At 39.0% G+C, this 23495-nt stretch overlaps 2 protein-coding genes across 2 annotated transcripts in view; both read right to left on the bottom strand.

Annotated features, from left to right (window-relative positions):
- LOC125241525 (rab GTPase-activating protein 1-like) overlaps window positions 1-23495 on the bottom strand; it is a 122737-nt gene that overhangs the window by 85459 nt on the left and 13783 nt on the right. Inside the window, exons 5-8 of the mRNA XM_048150052.1 lie at window positions 7588-7717; window positions 3120-3300; window positions 2620-2819; window positions 2250-2417 (exon numbers count right to left, since the gene is read on the bottom strand). Coding sequence (XP_048006009.1) covers window positions 2250-2417; window positions 2620-2819; window positions 3120-3300; window positions 7588-7717 — 679 coding nt within the window. The remainder of the gene's footprint in view (window positions 1-2249; window positions 2418-2619; window positions 2820-3119; window positions 3301-7587; window positions 7718-23495) is intronic.
- On the bottom strand, window positions 16658-17779 carry LOC125240701. The gene is made up of 2 exons (XM_048148719.1): window positions 16882-17779; window positions 16658-16749 (listed from the first exon to the last, which is right to left on the bottom strand). The coding sequence occupies exons 1-2, from the start codon at window positions 17396-17398 to the stop codon at window positions 16676-16678; spliced, it is 591 nt and encodes a 196-aa protein (XP_048004676.1). The 5' UTR covers window positions 17399-17779; the 3' UTR covers window positions 16658-16675.

Below are 23495 nucleotides of genomic sequence, written 5' to 3'. Positions count from 1 at the left end.
ACGAATACATTGTCGTTATAAAACGTCCGCCGATATCCCTATATTTAACATTAATACATCTGCCGGCCAAGCCGAATGACAATCGTTGACGATAGACGCCGTTCGAAACGCAGTCTGCCTCTGTTTCGTCAATACGGAATAGGGTTTCTGCTCGAGAGTCTCGAACTCGAGACTTCTCGAGAATTTCGGCTTCATTCGAGACAAGAAAAAAATGACAGGTACTCGAGACGTCTCGAGTCCCGAATGTAAAGTACGACCTGAAGTGAAATGCAACTTTTTACCTTCTGCCCGGTCTCATCGCGAGGCGGTGGGGACGATGTCGAACGGCGGCCATAAATTATAACGAGATAAAGCGATCTAACCTCTCATTCCAACGTAAGTTGGCAGCGACTTTGGATAGTTTTGACAGCCTCGTGTTATTTAAAAGCAATTCGTCATTACGAAAAAGTCAGCGCGTTTATGTATCTTGGGTCATTGATAACCTGCGAAGAGTGCTATGGCTAACTTTGACAAGATTTGGAAGAACAGAGGAATTCGACGTCAAAATAAAGTGCGATTATTTCGATCTCTTGTCTTCTCGATAATCTCGATATTTATGTATGGTGCCGAAACTTGGACCCTGAAAAGTTTTTGTGTGGCTAAGATTGACGCTATTGAGATGTGGTGCTGGCGAAGACTGCTACGAGTATAACTTGAAAAGCTAGAAGAACTAACAAACATCTCTATTTTGCAAGAACTGAATATCACCACACGGCTCTCCAAAATATGCCAAGAGCGACCCTCAGATTTTTCGGACACATTATGAGAGCACCAATGCATAATATGGCGAATTAATGGTAAACATTCTTGGGGTGGGGCTCGTAAGAGATGGTCTGACTGTGTGAAGAAATCGTGTGGCGACAGCGTATACTGTGCAGTCCACATGGCTTATGACCGCGTTCAATGGAGACACGCTACTTGTGGTCGCGATCCTCGGCAATGAGGAAACGAGGAAGAAGAAGAAGTTATTTAAACGTTTAATTTCAATGACATTATGATTTAATACATGACATTTTAATTTACTTCACCCGTGCACAGGCGGGGAAGTTAAAGGATTAGGTATTATTTTCAAGACTATAATTGTAGTTTTCTTGTTAAAATTTGATTTATGTTTATTTCAAAGAAGATTTTTATTGCTCTTACGCATTTTTTATAATAGTGTGGTGCAATAAAAACTACTAATCATATTGTTGTTTATTATTCTATCAAAATTTTACCATTTATTAAAAAAGACTCGAGACTCGAGAAGACTCGAGACTTTGGGCTCGAGATTTCTCGAAACTCGAGACTTCTAATAGGTCGAGAAATCAGAAACCCTAATACGGAAGAGCGAGAGATAGATACCTACGAAAACGATGTTATCGTGAGCGTTTGTGAATTTGGCTACGTACCCAGTGCCTCATGTAAACAACATTTAAACGGAGGCAAATTTAAATCGTCCAGACAGCAGCTTCTACAATGGAAAATCAAATCAAACAGCAATATATACTGTTGAGTTTAGCAAAAAGGGTGCCCCAAGGACAGTTTTATGAGATTCGTTGTGGTAGGTCAGGTTCGCATATATGTTTAGTTATTAATGTATGTAAGGAATAACATCGTGTTTTATTAAAAGTAAAGAGGGTGCATTTCGATGTAACTGAATCATTCACGTCTAACGTCGCGCTGTAAGGACATAAGTATAATTTTTGTTCTGGTTACCTTTTTTGTTGATTTGTGCTAATAAATCTATTTATCATAATTTTTACTCTTGTGAGTTCAATCACATAAGTTATATTATGCACATTTAAGATATTTGTAAATTGTTTTCGGAAACCTAATTTAATAGTAATTTTGAAGTTGAAAACGTGCAAACTTGTAGAGAGAAAATTTACCGTAGACGAAGGGTAACGAAGTAATTTAAAAAAATACCTGGAGTCTCTCATTGTGAAAACATCTTTGAACCTCGTACGTCGCGAACTCTTGCCCTGAAAGTTTACATACTGAGCTTGTACTGTTGACGGAATAACGTTGTACTTAGGTACTTACTTGACACCTGGCTGACCGCCTCAGCTATGTGGCAGCGGAACACGTGACAGCGGTAGACAGCAGACTCTTTAGTCTCGCCGTGGGACCAGGTGAACGCGAAGCATGACGCGACAGGCGAGCCAGCCGTGCCGCGAGCGTAGAACAGTATATGCTTGACTGAGTATGTAGCTGCAATATGTACTTACTTGACACCTGGCTGACCGCCTCAGCTATGTGGCAGCGGAACACGTGACAGCGGTAGACAGCAGACTCTTTAGTCTCGCCGTGGGACCAGGTGAACGCGAAGCATGACGCGACAGGCGAGCCAGCCGTGCCGCGAGCGTAGAACAGTATATGCTTGACTGAGTATGTAGCTGCAATATGTACTTACTTGACACCTGGCTGACCGCCTCAGCTATGTGGCAGCGGAACACGTGACAGCGGTAGACAGCAGACTCTTTAGTCTCGCCGTGGGACCAGGTGAACGCGAAGCATGACGCGACAGGCGAGCCAGCCGTGGCGCGAGCGTAGAACAGTATATGCTTGACTGAGTATGTAGCTGCAATATGTACTTACTTGACACCTGGCTGACCGCCTCAGCTATGTGGCAGCGGAACACGTGACAGCGGTAGACAGCAGACTCTTTAGTCTCGCCGTGGGACCAGGTGAACGCGAAGCATGACGCGACAGGCGAGCCGGCCGTGCCGCGTGCGTAGAACAGTATGTGCTTGACTGAGTAGCGAGTCATGACGACGTTTGTATCCGCTTGGTATAGCCTGTGGATGGAACACTTGGTTACATTCTGACACAGAATTTTTTTTAGATACTAACTATTTAAAAAAAATGTAAAGTCAAACTTTCGGCTGTTAAAAAACTAATTTGCTTTTAGTAAATGCGAGAAACCTTCCGTTTTAGACTGCTTACAACCATGGAATTCTGAAAGCTTCGTTTAGGTACGTTTATTATCATTGATAGGAAATGGAACTGAATTGTCGAACCTTCTGTGGCGTGTTTATATGGGATCTAGAATATTATGTCTGCAAACATCCAAAAGTGTAACAATACAGGTTACTCACACAACAAGTCCTTGCGAGCAGACTGGTATAGAAATAGACACCGCAATGCCGTCTCTGCTCTCTGGCATGGAGCTAAGCTCCTTCATGATCCGCTGTATGTCAGTCTCTGATTTAGGATCTGCGATGTTCTGGGCTCCTAGATAGCTTACTCCGCTGAAAACCGTGCATTCTTGGTCCACGTCTGAAACTAAAGGGGTAGGTTACAATTTGAACTAAACTCGTTGATTGCCCTATATATATGTCACATGTGGCAGAAATCTTATATAACTATATAACTCTAAATTAATTATGTTGTGAACATCAACATCATTAGGCCTTGTACTCTTACATCTTTATAGATGATTTAAGCAGCGTCTGTGTTCGAGCGACTGCGCCGCTCATGACTATACCTCTATAAACCAAAAGGCTAGTTTCCTATACTGAAAATAAAATATTTTAAGTAGTGCACGAAATAAACCATCACCTAATTAGAAGAAAAATATGGACAGTAGTTATGTTTAAACATAATTTATATTTAATAAGTCAAAGAGAAATATATAAAGTAAATGAGTTGACCGTGACTTCACTCCTCAGTATTTCATAGTAATTAGATCACAGATGTCATATATACCATAGATCAAGCAAACGTATCTACTTAGCGTGTCAAATGAACTCAGTGAAATCCACTGAGTTGTCCGTCTTTACTCGCAGCTTGCAGCTTTCGGGCGTCAATTTTTGTAAGTTGAAGTCAACCAAAACATAAAAAAACCGGCCAAGAGCGTGTCGGGCCACGCTCAGTGTAGGGTTCCGTATTTTTCTCAAAAACTACTGAACCTATCAAGTTCAAAACAATTTTCCTAGAAAGTCTTTATAATGTTCTACTTTTGTGATTTTTTTCATATTTTTTAAACTTATGGTTCAAAAGTTAGAAGGGGGGGACGCACTTTTTTTTCTTTACGAGCGATTATTTCCGAAAATATTAATAATTTCAAAAAACGATCTTAGTAAACTCTTATTCATTTTTAAATACCTATCCAACAATATATCATACGTTGGGGTTGGAATGAAAAAAAATATCAGCCCCCACTTTACATGTAGGGGGGGTACCCTAATAAAACATTTTTTTCCATTTTTTATTCTTGCACTTTGTTGGCGTGATTGATATACATATTGGTACCAAATTTCAGCTTTCTAGTGCTAACGGTTACTGAGATTATCCGCGGACGGACGGACGGACGGACAGACAGACATGGCGAAACTATAAGGGTTCCTAGTTGACTACGGAACCCTAAAAATGCCTCGTTACGTGATATTCAATTGCAACAACACAAAAATTATGAACAATCAAGAGCCTGAGACATATTTAAAATTACAGGCAAGAATCAACTTCAGTACAAAATTTGACACGCTCGGCCCCTATACAAATATATGAATTTGTTTCTTCTATCTAAATTAAGTTCTGTGAATTAGATATTAGAAAATCGTTTTGATAGTTCATAAAAAGAAGCTGATTTAACTAGTAGGAAACTAGCCTATTCGTGATCGACATAAACTACCATTCTTCGCACTTAAAATTCAAATTAAAGTCCGCACGAAGGCGATCCTCGCTGCGCGTATTGCCCGTTTCCGGGCCAAGTACGATTCGGGGACCTCTTCGGAGAAACCGAGGGTTTTGCCTGTGCAATTGCGGACGAAGTAATGATGACGAACAACTACCGGAAATATATCCTGAAGGATGGTACGGTCGACATTTGTCGGGCATGCCGCCGTCCCGGAGAGTCACTCAGGCATATCATTTCCGGTTGTTCTCATCTTGCTAAAGGTGAGTACTTGCACAGACATAACCTCGTAGCCCGGATCATTCACCAACAGCTTGCTCTTCAATGCGGCCTTGTGGACCGCGAAGTACCGTACTACAAGTATTTACCTGCGCCAGTTCTTGAAAATGGTCGTGCCACGCTCTATTGGGATCGATCTATTATCACTGACAGGACTATTGTAGCCAATAAGCCTGACATTGTGATAATAGATCGACCGCAACGCCGGGCCGTGCTCGTTGACATCAACATCCCCCATTATGAGAATCTCGTGAAAGCCGAGAAGGACAAGTCCAGTAAGTACCTAGACTTGGCTCACGAGATAAACGCCATGTGGGATGTTGATTCAACGATCATTGTCCCTATAGTCGTTTCAGTGAACGGTCTCATAGCGAAGAGTCTCGACCAACATCTTAAGAGACTCTCGCTAGGTGGCTGGATCAAGGGCCAGTTGCAGAAGGCGGTAATCTTGGACACGGCGCGTATAGTCCGACGGTTCCTCTCTCTGCGGCCCTAACCACCGGCAGCTTGGGCCCTGCTCCGCTGCTGGCGGCACCCTAGGTTAGGTTTTTTGTAATTGATAGATATGTAGTCTATACTTGGTGAGGGATGATGCGGAATAGTTCTGGGGTGGAGCCAACAGAAAAACAGGCGTTCAGACACAGGTTTATTTCCGGACTGACGAAACGTTACAAGAACAAGTCGGCGCCAGAGGGCGCGCGTGTAGATTAACTCTACCCTACATTTATACATATATAACAGTAATGTGTTTATATATTTTGTATTGTTTTGTATGTGGTTTTGTATTTTACTTTTATAATCATATTATGAAATAGCCTAATCTAAGAGAAAAGATAAATAAAGGAAATAATAGATTGTAAGACCTTATTATAAGTGTAACCACATGACATGTATTTAAAAAATTGCATTAGTCATATCCATATTATTATTTATATCGCTACCTGAAATCCGCTCTTCATCATTCATCAATAACTAAAGTGAACATTTTCAGAACCAATACTTATTTAAAATAATTTCATATTCTCTGATAGAATTTCTTTGTGCGGATGATAAAGAAATTGAAATTCAAGGACAAAACTTATAAAAATAGACATCAATTACAGACGGCACTAAACAGAGAAAAAAATGCAATAACAGAGATTTCTCCGAAGTCCCTAAGCCTTAAATTCTTTGAATGTAGGCACTGTTAAAAACATTAGTTTTTAATTCAACTAGAAAGAAAATCTCCTTGTAAAAAGGTAATATCGAGTGACTTTATAAATAACCTTTTGTGCTTGGCCATCTACGTCATTTTGTATGAAAAGTCAATTGCAAAGGACTTTTATTATTTTTCTTAGATGGTCCTTGTCTGACGGCGTTATTTAATACTCTTTTAAGAGAAGCATAACAAGCAGTCAATAACAAGTAGGCAAATAGTTACATTTTGCCATGAGATTTTAATGTAATGGTTAATGATGCTGCCTTAATTTTATAGGTTTTTCTATGTTCAATGTTATCGAGTCGAATTACTTAGTTCTAACGGCCGCCGCTAGCATTAATGTTTTACATACCTATAAGATTACCTACAGGCAAATAGGATCGAATAAGTATATCGTCACTACTTTTAAAAAATCTCATATCTCACGCTGTTCCTCAAAGTTAAAACGCAGTAAGTCTATATGCATTCCATACATACTTACTACAATTTTCTTTTCATTGACAGACGAAGATACAAGTTTTTTTAAAAGTAGTGACGATATAGAGAATTACTGTTAAAGTAAAATGTGTAGTCACAGTGCATAGACTGCCGTCTCTCGACACAGGATTAAAGCTTTCGAACCGCAGTTTCGACAATTTGACCCATATTCTTAACATGATGTGCGACCTAGAATTTCGTTGCACTCGGCTGACTCATATCTATATGGTCTATGAATCGTTAGTGCGGAACTTACATTCGCTTTCGCTGTCGATCAATTTCATGTGGTCATGTTTCTCTGTGGGGGAGGGGTGTGCAGGCGCCCTTCATTACTTGGTAGAACGGAACTAATCAGAAGGCAGGAATCCTATGACAGTATCTTGGTCCTAGCATGCGCTGGTATTAGCCAAACCTTTGCCATCTCATACTGCATCGTTGCACTTAGGTCTATGAAGTAACTTGCCTTCGTCTTCGCTGTCTGTGTGTTTCATGTGGTCGTGTTTCTCTGTGGGGGAGGGGGTGCAGGCGCCTTTCAGGACTTGGTGGAACCAAATACTATGTAAACTCTACGAGTTAATACGTGCAGCTTGGTGCCAAAGTTGGCGCGCACTAGCGCCCCTAGCGGCATGAGTTGACCAAAATAGTTTACTTCATACAGTATAAAATAAAAAAAGTCACACATTCTTATTTTTTTGTTTTATTCCGTCTAAAAATGTTAAAGTAGATCAAGTAATCGCATTTTCTATTTTAATTTACTAAAATAAAAGTCTGACAAACTACTTTGAACAACTCGTACCGCTAGATGGCGCTAGTAAAATTGTTGCCGCTCCATTGTATGGGAAACGTCAGAAGCTGCACGTATTAACTCTAGAGTTTATATAGTATTTGGTAGAACGGAACCAATCAGAAGGCAGGAATCCTATGACAGCATCTTGGTCATACCAGACCAGAACCAGAGGTCTATGAAGTAACTTACCTTCGTCTTCGCTGTCTGTGGGTTTCATGTGGTCATGTTTCTCTGTGGGGGAGGGGGTGCAGGCATCTCCGGAGGCTGCACCCTCCATTACTTGGTAGAACTTGGAGCCGCCGACCAGCCGACAGGACTCCTGTGACAATAGAAAAATATATTGTACTAGCTTTTGCCCGCGGCTTCGCTCGCGTTAAATACGAAAATTGTGGGATGCTCCATACAAACTTCCACCACTAATTTTTGAGAAGTGGGGGGTCAGAAAGAAACAAAACCGGCCAAGAGCGTGTCGGGCCACGCTCAGTGTAGGGTTCCGTAGTTTTCCATATTTTTCTCAAAAACTACTGAACCTATCAAGTTCAAAATAATTTTCCTAGAAAGTTTTTATAAAGTTCTACTTTTGTGATTTTTTTCATATTTTTTAAACATATGGTTCAAAAGTTAGAGGGGGGGGGACGCACTTTTTTTCCTTTAGGAGCGATTATTTCCGAAAATATTAATATTATCAAAAAATGATCTTAGTAAACCCTTATTCATTTTTAAATACCTATCCAACAATATATCACACGTTGGGGTTGGAATGAAAAAAAATATCAGCCCCCACTTTACATGTAGGGGGGATACCCTAATAAAACATTTTTTTCCATTTTTTATTTTTGCACTTTGCTGGCGTGATTGATATACATATTGGTACCAAATTTCAGCTTTCTAGTGCTTACGGTTACTGAGATTATCCGCGGACGGACGGACGGACGGACGGACGGACGGACGGACGGACGGACGGACGGACGGACGGACGGACGGACGGACAGACAGACATGGCGAAACTATAAGGGTTCCTAGTTGACTACGGAACCCTAAAAAGCAGCCTATGTCACTCTCCATCTCTTCAACTATCTTCACTTAAAAAATCACGTCAATTCGTCGCTCCGTTTTGCCGTGAAAGACGGACAAACAAACAGACACACACACTTTCCCATTTATAATATTATTAAATATGGATTTTGTTCTAGCAATATGAATGTCTGTCCAAAAACTCTTCGTGTCTTCGGCAATAAAATAACAACCTGTAAAAAAGCTTAATCAAGATGAAACTTTGACAGATATTATTGTAAGTATTGTAATTATCATGGCACTTACAAAGTTCGAGCAACTTCTGTCACTCATTGAATGTGTACGAGTAATTTTTAACCCCCTTATTCATAAAAGTTCTCTAAAGTTATCAAGTCGATAAAGTTCGTTTGTCCCTTTCTATAACACTAATACGTCAGAAAGAGAGAAACGAACTTCATCGGCTTGATAGACATACTTGTTCAATGTCAGCGCAAGATAAGCACATACGACTTGGGGTATTGAACGTAGCGTAGAGGGAAAACCGTGTGTTGCGTTAAGTTAGAATAGAATTTTATTGCTTTCATGTTGGTGTACAGATCTTACGCTAGGTACAGTAGTTACATGGCAACATGATACCGGCCCAGCCACGACATTGGTCTAAGCGCGACAGCGGTGAGCGGCAGCCATACGTGCGAATGAAAAGTCCCATCGCTGTGTCTCGCTCCAATATATGGCCGCCGCTCACCGCTGTCGCGCTTAGACCAATGTCGTGGCTGAGCCGTACAGGGTATTGCAATATGGTACACAAACATTACTAAAGTGTTGACCATTTCTCTTTTTTATGATTAACGAGCAGACGAATCGTTTGAAGGTAAGCGATTACCGCCGCCCAAGGACACCTTCACAAACAGATGCGTCGGAAGTGCGTTGCCGGCATTTAAAAAGTAGTTCGCTCGGAAATGTGAAATTGCAAGAATAGAAATATATTTCCGCCTACTGTCATAATACTGATGATATTGTCTATCACCGCCCATTCAAATGCTCAATATATGTCCAAACACTAGTTTCCTTTAATTATCCAATATCGGTCCTACCAAATATCAATACGTCACGTACATATTATGTTTAGATGCGTTATAATAGGCGAGACGACTAAAAAAAACTAATTACTCCGTCAGTTATCAAAGAATTTTAGACACGTATTTTTTTCTTTTTCTCGTAACGCCGTGTCTTGCGTGGGCGACAGTCGCGCGACCGTCGCCGTTTCATACTTCCATATCGATAAGGTTTGATTTCGTATGCGTCGCATCGCCGTCGCGCTACCGTCGCGCGACCGTCGCCCACGCAAGCCATGGCGTAAACGAAAAATGTCGACGGTACAGTGCGTCGAAGTTTCGCGTGACGTCACGCCTAGGTAGAATTTTTACTTAGAAGTGACGTCACAAGCCCCCACTCCGGAAATTTGATGCTCTATCTATATCTTTGTATTTTTTCATTAATTAGAAAAAGCGAAAAATATGTGTTCAGTATTTTTGGACGATCTAACTGACGGACTAAACAGAATGCCATTTTTTTAACCGCCTTCCAAATCTCAAGGGAAGGGGTTCTCAATTCGTCTGTATGTTTTTTTTTAATGTTTGTTCCTCGATATCTCCGTCGTTACTAGACCGATTAGATTGGTCCCATTTTTCTCAGAACCCAGTTCTGGTGGTGGGATCCTGGAGAAATCGAGGGAACTCCTCAAATCTAAAAGGCACAGATATGGTGATTTTTGTGTTTTTAAAGGAACAGCATGCATTTACGTACGGAACAGTGACATTTGGTGCAGTGGAACTCCTGATGATGGTCAGAATGGAACTCCTCAAATCTGAACGGCACACTTATAGTGACTTTGGTATTTTTATAAGAACAGCATGCACTTACGTCCAGAACAGTGACATTTGGTGCAGTGGAACTGCTGATGATGGTTAGAACGGAACTCCTCAAATCTGAACGGCACACTTATAGTGACTTTGGTATTTTTATAAGAACAGCATGCACTTACGTCCAGAACAGTGATATTTGGTGCAGTGGAACTGCGGATGAAGAGTGAGCCGGCCTGGTTAGAGTTCCGTTCTGATAATCATTCTCATCTGTAAGTACTTCAGAATCAACCAAATTTCAAAATTGGTTCAGAAATGACGGAGATATCGAATAACAAACATTGAAAAATATACAGACGAATTGATAACATAATCCAACATTTGAAAGTATTTATCACCAGAACTCCAAAGGAAGGCGGTTTTTTTTTCTTAAAAATTATTATGTAGTCGTCATCTCTATTGTCTCTACAAGGATTAGTTGCCTGTTGAAGGAGATATACGTTAGGATCAAAATCGATCCCTTTGACAGACTTTTACAAACTAGATGTTCAAACATTTCTTTCTATGGCTGCGACGGAAAACTTACGTAAAGGAATGGCTGGTCAAAAAGGTCGTAAGAGCCTAACTTTTCCATAGAGCTTAGACACTTTTTCTAGATATAAAATTATACCTATTGAGAAACGGATATTCATTAGAAGTAGAAGCGTAGCGCTAACAAGACGGTGCGCGTTCTAAGTATAAAGTTTGTTAACTAGCAAGAAAAGGTTGAAGATAAGAATAACTGAGTTTTTGCTTTGTCAGATGTATATAAGCTAATGGCTAGCCTGGGGGCCTATTTTTTAATCTCGGCCATTCGATTTCGTGAAATTCGTTCAATAATATCACTACTAGCGATTTAAATTCTACAATCAGAATCAAAAACAAGTGGTCATTAAAACTAGTTTTAAAATGCTAGCCGTCCTTTTTCAAAAATAGCATCACGTCGTTTTCACAGACTTTCAAACGGCGAATTCGTGCGTTCGAAATCCAAAAATCCATTCCACGATCGTAAGCAATTACGGTAAACTATGGACGTGCTTTTTTACTGTAAATAGGCTTATTAGACACATACGTCGAGGCGAAGACGTGGCCTACGATGGAGCAAGCTCGCTCAGATGCCTGTTCACCCTTGATTTAAAGGTTATATGAGTGTTATGCATATGCAAGCATATCTAGCTTTAAGTATCGCCTAAAAAGTGGCTTATTGAGCGCCCGTTCTACAATTACAACGAGTTCATAACGAACAAAGAATAATGATTAATTTCTATTGAAAGTTCAGAATTTAAATGTTAATTTTTATTGTTATTTAATATTTTTTTTGTACTCATCATGTTCCGAGGTTCGACGACCGGTCTGGCCTAGCGGGTAGTGACCCTGCCTGCTAAGCCGCGGTCCCGGGTTCGAATCCCGGTAAGGGCATTTATTTGTGTAAAGAACACAGATATTTGTTCCTGAGTCATGGATCTTTTCTATGTACGTAAGTATTTGTATATTAAATATGTATATCGTTGTCTGAGTACCCACAACACAAGCCTCCTTGAGCTTACCGTGGGACTCAGTCAATCTGTGTAAGAATGTCCTATAATATTAATTTAATTTATTTGATAACTGCTTGCACTCATATGCAAACGAATTGCACAGTGAGCAGGGCGATTGCGATGCCTTGCATCAAATAATGATGCATCTGTGTAAATTGAATGACACTTCAAACAACTTTGCATATACTTGGCAGTAAGAATGCATATCGGCATTGTGATTTTAGATATAATAATATTGTCTTCGATTAGCGCTATAGTTAGGCATTTTCAGAAATTGGGACCCAAAATTGGCGACAGTTGTTAACAAAAACTTAACTTGCTGTGACGACAATTAAGCATGAAATTTCAATAAAAATGTTGTTTCTCTAATAATAATAGTTTATTGCTTCCACATTGGTTTTTTTATAGATGTTCTTAATTCTAAGATTGGATAATAATATGGCACCCTGTATAAGGGTATTGCAAATGTATAAGTATCTAACACTAACACAAGTGACACATAACATAAATTAGGTATAACTATATTCTTACATAAATTGTTTAGTTATGGCAGATATATATTACTTTCAAAATATTCTTGTATAGAAAAAAACTAATGTCATCTTTAATTCTGTACTGATGTACAGTCAAGTGCAAAACTACGTGTCGATTTTATCCGCTCAAAAATATGTAGGTACCGAGACCTTATTCCGCCGATATAAAGTGCTATGGGACATATTTTTGATAAGTTGTACGCACCCATATTTTTACACTTGACTGTACTGAAAGCGATGTAAACATTAAGCCTAATACCCATTTAAGCCCACAAATAAATAAAAACCAAACGCACCTTATCCAAAATTTGCGAATACCTCCCATGAGTCATGGCCGTTACGCAAATCTGCATATTACAGACAATATCAAACTAATCACTTAATTAATATCACAGTTAATACACGACTTGGCGCTATGGCAATGAAAATAGAATATTCAATAATAAACGGTCCTTCTGTGATTCATTGCGTTTGATTTGCACAAACGGCATATGTTGTTTAGTCCTTCCATTGAATTGAGTTTGACCAATTTAAACTTCGGCGTATCAGTAATAAGGCAGTAATATCAACCAATAGAGGACCCAGGAATTTGTCACTTATGTCCTTTTGGTTGTAAGAGATGTACGATTGGCGGTTATCCTCAACATTGACGCATTTGTTATAAATTTTGCGGTAATAAATTGTCACATGTGCGTTCAAATACCGAACGCTCTTACGACATTCTTAAAACACTCTTCATAACACAGAAGTTCACTTTTTTTTTTTTTATTTATTTAACAAAAAAGACAATGTACACAAGCATATCATTAAAGTTTCGCCAAACTGTAAAACAGTTTGTTGGCGATGCGCTCCATCTTATCTAATATTCTAATATCTAAATAACAATCCACCTATTAGATATACACTACCTACAGACAGTACATCTGTTTCCAATAATGAACCCTATTTCGACGCCACAAAAGTAATTATGCCGGTAGATACATACGCAACGGTCGACCTGTTAAATTAGGTATTATCCTGCAAGATAACGTGCATACCTGCTATTGAGCCTAAGCATTTTAATGGTTTTAGTATCTATAGCAATCAAAATAGGGTCAATTTCTGGACACAATTTTACATGACATAATTTTAGGAGTTTTGTTAAAGTAATCTCAAAAATTTTGTAAGTTATGTACTTATATAATATTAACTAATTAATTAATGTTTTTCTTTTGGGGCTCTGATTTGCATTTTATGTGTTTAAAGTCTTATGCTTATTTAATAGCAGTTTTTTGAGTTGAGATTTTAAACTACCTATCTTTAGCTTCTTTTCTTCAAGCAATAAAGGGTACTCATTATAAATCTTTGGAATTATATATTTTTTTGTTCTTTTTCCGTAGTAATTCTTAGCTGGAGGTTGCAATAATTTAATTTTATTAGCTGATCTAGAGTTACGTTTACTTATTCTTTTGACTTTAAATTCTTCACTATAGTAACTATGTAAAACATTTAAGTATATGGCCTTACTTTGCACAGGAAGGATACCACAAGTTGAGAAAAGTAGATCATAATTGTGTCTGTGCTCATATTTCGTGGTTTTATCCACCAAGTATTTAATTATTCTTATCTGCAGTTGCTTTATTCGGTCTAGGTATGATTTAAAGGTGATCCCATAACAACTCAAGCCATAGCTTATTACAGCATCAGCGAGTGCATAATATATCACGTATAGTGTGCGTCTACTTACTATTCGACTTAAGTGGTAAAACTGACTCAGTATTGAATTTAATTTATTGCATACTTGATTAATATGTACTTTCCAGTTAAAGTGCTTATCTATCAGAAGTCCTAAATATCTGAATTCGTTAACTACTCCTATTTTATTACATGTGCAGTTACATTTATTTATATATAAACATTCATATGTGTGTCCTATAACATTAATATCGGCAGGTAATATAGTTTTTGCTAACTTATTGTATGGAGAGTGTAGAATCATACATTTAGTTTTACTTATGTTTAGAATAATTCCATTGTCATGAGCCCATCTGGTAATATTCTCAAAATCCTCTTGCACTCTTTCGACCATGTCTGTGACAGCCCTGCCGGCGAACAACAGGCACATGTCGTCCGCGTACATCACTACCTGACAGTTGTTGACGACATTCGACACGCTGTTGACATGCATGATGTAGCCGATAGGCCCATACACCGAGCCGGTCGGCACCCCGAGGCTGACGCGGGCTTCGTCGCCGGCCGTCCCGTTGATGACAGTGCGCAGGGTCCTGTTCCTCAGGTATTCGCGGAACCACTGGTTTGTAGGGCCTCTGATGCCGCATTCCTCCATGGCCTGCAGCAGCTGCTCATGGTCCAGCGTGTCGAATGCCTTTTTGAAATCAATAAAAACGACCATGACCTGTTGTCCGTCGCCAAGGTGACTGTTTACATAATTCGAGAACTCAGTCAAGGCAGTGGTGGTACTTCTACCTCTTCTGAATCCATGCTGGACCCGCGATATTATATTATTATTTTCCAAAAAGTTACTTATCTGTTCTATTACAACTTTTTCTACTATCTTATTTATTACCGACAATATAGCGATTGGCCTGTAATTAGTGTAATTCATGTGGCATCCTTGTTTATATATCGGTCTTATTAATGATATTTTTAATTGGTCAGGATATAGACCTCTAGACACACATAAATTAACAAATTTAGCCAAAATATTGCTTATATCTTTTTTAACAAATTTTAAGTCTTGGACTCTAATTTTATCAATTCCTGGAGCTTTTCTTACACTTAATTTATCAATAATCTTTTCAACATCGCTACCACTAACCTGCCTATACCTAAATGACACATCGCTCACATTTACATAGGATTTTCTGTCTAAAAAATTATGGTTACAATGATGTTTTATATTTAAGATTTCTTGTGTAAATGTATATGAGAATGTATTGCTTATGTTTTGATCACTTTCCGTTTTCCCCAAATATTTATTAATGGTACTGTCTACATTGCCCTTTGTTCGCCCTAACCACCTATTTATATTTCCCCATATTTTCCTGAAATCTCCTTCACATTCTTTAATTTCATTTTGCCTATATTTATTTTTAGTAACATCTATAATTTTATTAAGTCTATTTCTGTACCGCGTATATTCTAATCTTAAGCTCATACTTTTAGGGTTACGTTTCCATATTCTAAATAATTCGTCTCTGTGTTCAATCATGCCTTCAAGTTTTTTATCAACCCATGGTTGCGTTTGTCGTTTAGTATTTTGATTTTTAATTTCGATTAATGCATCATTATAGATATTACCAAAAATACTACATATTTTCTCGTAAAGGATCAAAGGGCAATCGATAACTAATAGATCAGTCCAGTTAACTAACTTTAACTTTTCTTTAACTCGCTGGTTACTAAGTACAAGCCGCGTCACAGGTTCAATTGTCTCACTATCACATATACCGAAGTCCAGCCGCAGGCCCGTCATATGGTGGTCCGAGAGCTTGCAAGTGAGTACGTGCGCCGCGGCGCGCGCTACACTGCGCCGCCGCACCCACACGTGATCGATGCACGACGACTGCAGCCTGCCATCTACTATAGCTTCGCGCGTTATCTCGGTCGTAGGTATGGCGCATTCTAGGCCGTGTCCACACAACATGTTCTTATATTGCGAGATTACAGTGTTTAAATTGTTATTTAACAGGTCTAAATTCATGTCCCCTATTAAAATTATATTATCCATTGGCGGAATTTTTTCAGAATGCATTCGAGTTCCCCTACAAATCTTATTTTGTTGGTATTGGGCGGTCTATATATTGACAAGATATGTGTAGTTTTGTCTGATGTTTTCAGTATACCATATAACATTTCCGACGCTAAGGTCTCAATTTTGTCCGCATTGAATTCTAGGCTATCTCTCGCATATATTAGTATTCCTCCCCCTCTGCTTTCTTCTCGTGTATTTGAAAACAAGTTATATCCAGTAATAGTAAAAAACGACAATTCTTCCTGCTTCACATTAACTTCCGATAACACTATGATATCTATTTTTCTTTCGCATTGTGCCACCATTAATAAAAGTTCCCCATACTGTTTCCTTAACGATCTAATGTTCAAATGTACTATATCTATCTCTTTTCCTTTGTTTTTAATATTATTACTCCATAAATTATTGTTGTCGTATCTTGTGTATTCAACATTTTCATCTACGCAGTCAAAAACACTATTCATTTGATTGAGAAATGTGTAAAACGAGTAGTGTGAATGCGCCCTACCGTGGACGGCGCTTATCTCTGCGTATTGTTCACTTGCTGTTGTTTACAGTTTTATCAATTAGAGATTTTATATCCTCTTCACATTTAATGTTGTATATTTTACCTCACAGTTTCGTTTTCTTTCAACCCCTTATTTGCCAAGAGTGGCACTGAAGCTTTAGTAGTTTCATGTGTTCTGCCTATACCCCTTTATAGGATACAGGCGTGATTGTATGTTGTATGTTGTATATTTTACCTTCCTCCTCATTCTTCTTAACTAATATATTGGACCTCTGGAACCATACATACTTATATGTTGGTTTCAGCTGGTTTCTGGCTGACCAAAAGAGCTGACGTTTATGTCTTGTCATGTCCTCATTCAGGTATATTCTTTGATTGCTATTATTTCCGTAAATTGTACCATTTGTGAGACGGGTCTTGCGTTTGCTCATCCACTGGTCCCGGGCCGCCCTGGTGCGCATGGTGACCATGATCGGCCGCGCCCGGCGGCGGCGCTGCTCGCCAGACTGAGCGCCTGCCGCTTTCTTCAGTGGGGAACCTACTCGTTTTATATGGTCAATGTCATCAACTTTGAGGTCTAGGTTTTGAGCGATTGACAATACTACTTCTTCCAAGTTTTCATTTTCTGCTTCATCCACGCAGGCCAGCTCCACGACCTTCTCTTTCTCTCTTTGCTCTAGGATCTCCACTCTCTCTTCCAGCGCGTCACTATACTTTTGTAAGAAGACATTTTTTCTCTCCAAGGCTATCATCTTCTTTTCAGCTTGTTCTTTAAAGTCTGCTAGTTCTCCATACTTTTTTCTAGTTCGCCGAACTTTTCCGACCAGTTCTTGATAGAGGATGATAACTCACTCATTTGTTCGTTAAAACTGGCCTTCATGTCTGCTATTTCCTTGGACATATTTTCAAATTGGCTATTCATGTTTCGCAGCAATGCCGTCGTGTCGATGCTAACTATCGATGGTAAATTTTCCCCATTATCATCTCGGTCCTCATTTAATATCACCGGTGACTTTGGCCTGCCTGTAGCTATCGGCGTCAGCTGTTTTTTGGGTACTTTGCACTTTGGACACTTCCATTTTTTAATGTTCATCGGCAACATTCGTTTAAATTCTACATCTGTGAGTCCTACGCACACATAGTGTAATTTATCTTGGCACGTCGTGCATTTCATCAAATCATCAGCTATCAAATCTAAATCGCACTTTGCACACTTCATTTTTAATATAAATAAATGTCTACCTTGAAGCTCAAATAAGTATTAAAAAGCTTATCGTAACGATGCAAGGTTCACAATTCACTCACTTAATAGTGGAACTTATTGTATTGTGCTAGAGTCTATCAGTAGCTAAGTTTACACATCTTCATTTCTGCGAGGAGTGTAGTCCTAACAAATTCGGTCGGGCCATATATGGCTAAAGTTATTAGTGGGTGGTTGACATCCGAATATGGTGGCGTAATAGCGTTAGTTGCAGTGACCGATAACGATATTGTTGTAACTTTGTCGTTGAAGGGTGCAGCAGCAATCGGGACAAACAATGACGCACGTGATAATTACCTTATTCTGCAAAATTGGCAAAGACGAGGATTTTTCTAACATTTTTTGAACAGACCTATTCCGTACATAATAATTATGATGAGGATCATGAGTATCATGACATTCATGACAGAAATTTAAGTGATGTAATGATATTTTTGCATACTTCTTCCAGAACGGCTCTAACTGTTCATATGCAGCGGAAAACAAGCCTAAACTCTCGATGACCACCTCACACTAAAGTCCAATAATTGGTATAGTCCACGAATAATAACCTAACCACAAAATTAGAATTTTGAAAAAACCCACGACCGCGACATATTTAGTAGACCGATTTTCATGAAACATGGCTAAGAACACTCCCGACTAACTCAGCTTTCAGACAAAAAAAACTAAATCTAAATCGGTTCATCCGTTCGGAAGCTACGATGCCACAAACAGACACACACACAGACAGACATACAGACACGTCAAACTTATAATACCCCGTCGTTTTTGCGTCGGGGGTTAAACAAATGTATTGTCACAATAAACTTTTTGATTAATGCTGTTGCAAAAAGTGTTCACAAGAAGAATGATACTCATAGAATTCACAAGAAGAATCATAATCATTGACCCGGTAAAACTGAACTCAAGTTTCTATCAATCTATTTGTCAATACGGATAGCGAAAGAAGGAATACATTTTAAACAGATCTTTACTTTACTTTACCTACCTTCCTGTTCCTTGCTAAAACCGCCATATTCACAAGTCCCTAACATTCACTATCTCAACCCGACAGGCACCATCACTTCACACTAAAATATCAAAGAAATCACAAACTCAACTGAAGACGAACCGATTTCACTCACTCCTAATTTCAACTCTAATACTAAATGTTAAAAGAATGTGACAATTTCAATGAATCCTTCGAACTGGCGGTCCGACGCATACAACGCGGACTCTTGAACTGTCCAACTTTATTCGCTTAATAGAACAAGCAATGTACACGTCACAATACGTAGGATCGTAATTGGCACAATCGGTGGCCTCTGGTAACGAAGTTTAATGGACTAACAACTTAACTCACCATATGAGAGACTTAAGTCTTTGGAATAGGGTATAAGAAAGGTTAGTACAGACGAGGTTCGCGTTGGTTCGAAATCAAAACAACGGGTCAGATTATGATTATGACATGATGAAGAAAACGCAGTGAATACGAGATACTAATAGCGACACAGCGACAAAGTTCGCTAGTGAAAATTGTATATACCAAAGACGTATTTATTATAATTCCGTATTAAAGGGCGTCTAATTAGTTACATGCTATGGACTATGGAGTATAGATCAATATTTCATGTCGGGGAATCACACCGGCTCCAAGCCTGATTAGGAACCCGGGACAGAAGCTATAGAAAGTCCGATGCATTGTGCGTTACACTCTGAAAGCTGTGCCAATCTAGGTATTGAGCAACTGTAGTGTATTATAGCCTAGTACAGTGCATATTAAGCTATGACATGAGCTTTTGGGGTAACAGATTGTGATTTCAGGGGAACACGTACATTTTAATAGCTATTTTTTTTTATGCGTGTAGGAGGTAGGGCATAGCGAATGATATTCCGCTTTGTGTGGTAGGGCACAACGCAGCGGATATCATCTCGCTCAAATCTAGAGCAGAGCCCAACTGGGTACCTCCGCCTTACAGAAGACCGCAGCCAAATAGCACTAGACCCTACTCATAGTGTTATGTTCCGGCCTGTGAGTAAGGCTGCCAGAGCTCAACGAGGGTGCGGTGTGCTGGCGGCGGAAGGACCAACGGAACTAATTTGTTCTGTCTATTATCCTTTGAGTCGTCAGTAACCCGAACCCTCCTTATAACTTGTACACTCCTTTTTGCTGTGTACTTAACACATCAAAAAGGAGTATACACGTCACAGTCCTTGAGTTGCAGGTTACGGTGACCGCTTTCCATCAGGCGGACCATATGCTTGTTTGCCACCAACGTAGTATTAAAAAAAATTAAAGCAAGCGGTTGTTTACTGCTATAGAGGCAGCGTTGAATGTATGCGATTGCAGTAGGTAATGAGAATTAGGTATATTGGCTACATTGCGCTAACCGTGTAAAACAATACACGGTCATTTAGATTATGTAGATTAAGGGCCGGTTGCATCAAAGTCTGTCACCGTTAAAGCGTTCGTTAAAAAAAATGTGTGACACCAAGGATGCATTTCATTGTACCCGTAATGTTTGACAAAATGATAGAAATAAAAGAAATACTGACTTATATGTATGTACTAGCTTTTGCCCGCGGCTTCGCAAGCGTTAGAAAGAGACAAAAAGTAGCCTATGTCACTCTCCATCCCTTCAACTATCTCCACTTAAAAAATCACGTCAATTCGTCGCTCCGTTTGACCGTGAAAGACGAACAAACAAACAGACACACACACTTTCCCATTTATAATATTAGTGTGGATTATCACTATTATCAGTGTCGGCAACGCACACACCAAAACATTACAGTCACATTAAAATAGTGTTATTTTTCATTGACTGTAAACATTTTCACTCCCCTGTCAATATCTATATTGACTCTGTACTTAGGTTATAGATGAGGCTCCAAGAGGATGTTCGTTTGTTAAAATATTTTTTTTTTTTCTAGCCTGCGTTAGTGTCCCACTGCTGGGCAAAGGCCTCCCCTCTCTTCCTCCACTCGACCCTATCACTCGCATTTCCCCACCAGTTGGGATAAATTTTTTTTATTTTAATTGTTAAAATAATAATTATAAAAATATACTCATTAGCTCATTAGTTCTTAATCTACAGTGGTTTAAAGTGAACTCCAAAATGAAGCATTTTCGTAAATTTTCTAAAAAATTCTTAGAGAAAGTGTAAGAAATGTTATAGTATGCTATATATTCGTAAACTACTCAATAAGCTCTTTCTTTTGATACCCTACACGGCATGATTTGATGAAAAAATATTTTTTGTTTGTATGCAATTTTTAATTAGCGGGGTGGGGGGACGGGGACCACAAAACTGCTTGGCACCATCTGTTTATATGATGTCTGGGACCTATACAATATATATCAGAAGTCAGAATGAGGTGCGCTATTTTTGCAAACGAACATCCTCTTGGAGCCTGCTCTATTAATTAAGTCGTGTTTCTGATATTGTAACACAGAGATTCCGAGATTAAACGAGACGACTAAAAAAACTAATTAGTCTGACAGTTAGATTATCAAAGAATTTTAGACACGTATTTTTTTCTTTTTTCCCGTAAACGAAAAATGACGACGGTACAGTGCGTTGAAGTTTCGCGTGAAGTCACGCCTAGGTACAATTTTTACTTAGAAGTGACGTCACAAGCCCCCACTCCGGAACTTTGATGCTCTATAGTAGGTACTTTGTATTTTTTCATTAATTAGAAAAAGCGAAAAATATGTGTTCAGTATTTTTGGACGATCTAACTGACGGACTAAACAGAATGCCATTTTTTTATGTAGTCGTCAATGTCATCCCTATTCACTAAACTGATATTTACTATTCAGAGACTGGATTTATGTTATTTTTTGTAATTTCGATATCCGATTATTTCGAGGGCCGGCGTAGACCGAGTGGAATTCAGGTTTTCGTACGTATGTTTATAAAAAAAAATAAAAAGTTAAGCTACGATAGATAGTTTTGGAAGATAGTTGAGAAGTGTTTTATGAACAGCAACTGTAACTGTACCTACTCCTTGAATGCCTTTGTGGTTAGGTCTATTATTTATACTATGGTACTTGATTTATATTTCCATTTTAAAGTAAGACTATATGCAACCAAATAGTAAGATAGTAAGATATTTTTAGGTTAGCCTACTCCTACCACTTATTTACGACACCTGGCAATATCTTCAAGGTTGGTACCTGCCTCCTTCAGTATTTAAATCAAATTCGAAAGAACATAAAAAAGCAACGGAACGCTCGTAGATATCTATCTCTATCGCTCTTGCGTATTGGCACGACAGAGCCAGACTACCTTTCGCAGCGTTTCGATTTCGTTTCACGTCATGCCTACGAAAATGCCTAGAAATGCCATTCGGCTACGGGGCCAGGTCATAACTAAATGATTTTACAGGCAATAAAATAATATCGCGCCAATCAGAACACTGGGTTTACGACACGGCTAACTATTACTAGCAATTCTTTTAACGCTTATTATCGCATACATGTATAATACAATTATTCCATTAAAATGTTTTGGGTAACTATACAAAGAATTGCAAGAATTTTTAACTTCAGTAAAGTTAGACAGTGACATATGCAGCAGAGAGTGCGTAACCACAGAATATATAATAATAGTACAAGTACAAGTACAGAAGGCTCACTGCTTTGATTTTCACAAAATGCCGCTTTTCATAATCCTTATCTACAGACGTAGTGCGAAAAGCTTATCCTTCGTATTTTTCCTATTTTTTACGGAAACGTTCGTATTTGTCATGCTAGTTCAAACAGTCAGTGTCAGTACGTCTTGTACTGAGCTGAGACTGACTGAAATAGCATGACACGTGACAGTGGTGGCGATACACTACATTTGTACTGAATCGCCACCACTGAATGGGCAGCGATGCGCGGCCGCCGGCATGTACTTGTAGCTCGGTGAAAGAATCGCGGAGTGAGCCGCCTCTGGCGTTACTTACTTTTTACGCATCTCGCTCGTAGCAGGACGTGCTAGTACATGATTGCTGCGAGATTATGTGTCCTTATATCATTAATACAATTAGAAAAAGACGTGTGATGTATCATATTATTGATAGCTGTAGAGAAAGTAAATAACATAGATGTCAGCGAATATGTGTGTCTCACTCGTGGTAAGAGCTCACGCTCGCTTTTGGTTCGGTGCTCCGATGCGATAGATGCGGATCAAGACCTGGCAATGAATAGCTATGGGCTGTAACAGTGCGTTATATTTGTTACTAAGAGTATTTGCTTAAAACCTTTTAAGCTTAGGCCCGGTTGCATCAAACCATCTGTCCCCGTTAAGACGATACGGTAGGGGTCAATTCTCCATACAAACGCTCTCGACTATTTCCTCCCTGGTTTTTGAAGATAGAGCAATGATTTTTTCAACACAGATTGTTATTATTTTTATCTGTGTCGGACCGTTTTGATTATTATTATTCTGCTTTTTAAAGACTGTCAAAAATTTCCAAAAACGGCCTTTTTCATTGTGGCGCAAAAAAAGGTGGATACTCAAGATTGGTAACAATTAACCAAAAAAGCTAAACGGTCCGACATAGATTATTTCATTGTTATTTAGATTCTCAAATTTCGTTCCGATTGATTATGTTTT

The sequence above is a fragment of the Leguminivora glycinivorella genome, chromosome Z, assembly GCF_023078275.1.
Source record: "Leguminivora glycinivorella isolate SPB_JAAS2020 chromosome Z, LegGlyc_1.1, whole genome shotgun sequence".
NCBI classification, from domain to species: Eukaryota; Metazoa; Arthropoda; class Insecta; order Lepidoptera; family Tortricidae; genus Leguminivora; species Leguminivora glycinivorella.
The sequence above is the reverse complement of the archived record's forward strand: the minus strand, read 5'-3'. Positions and strand labels throughout refer to the sequence as shown.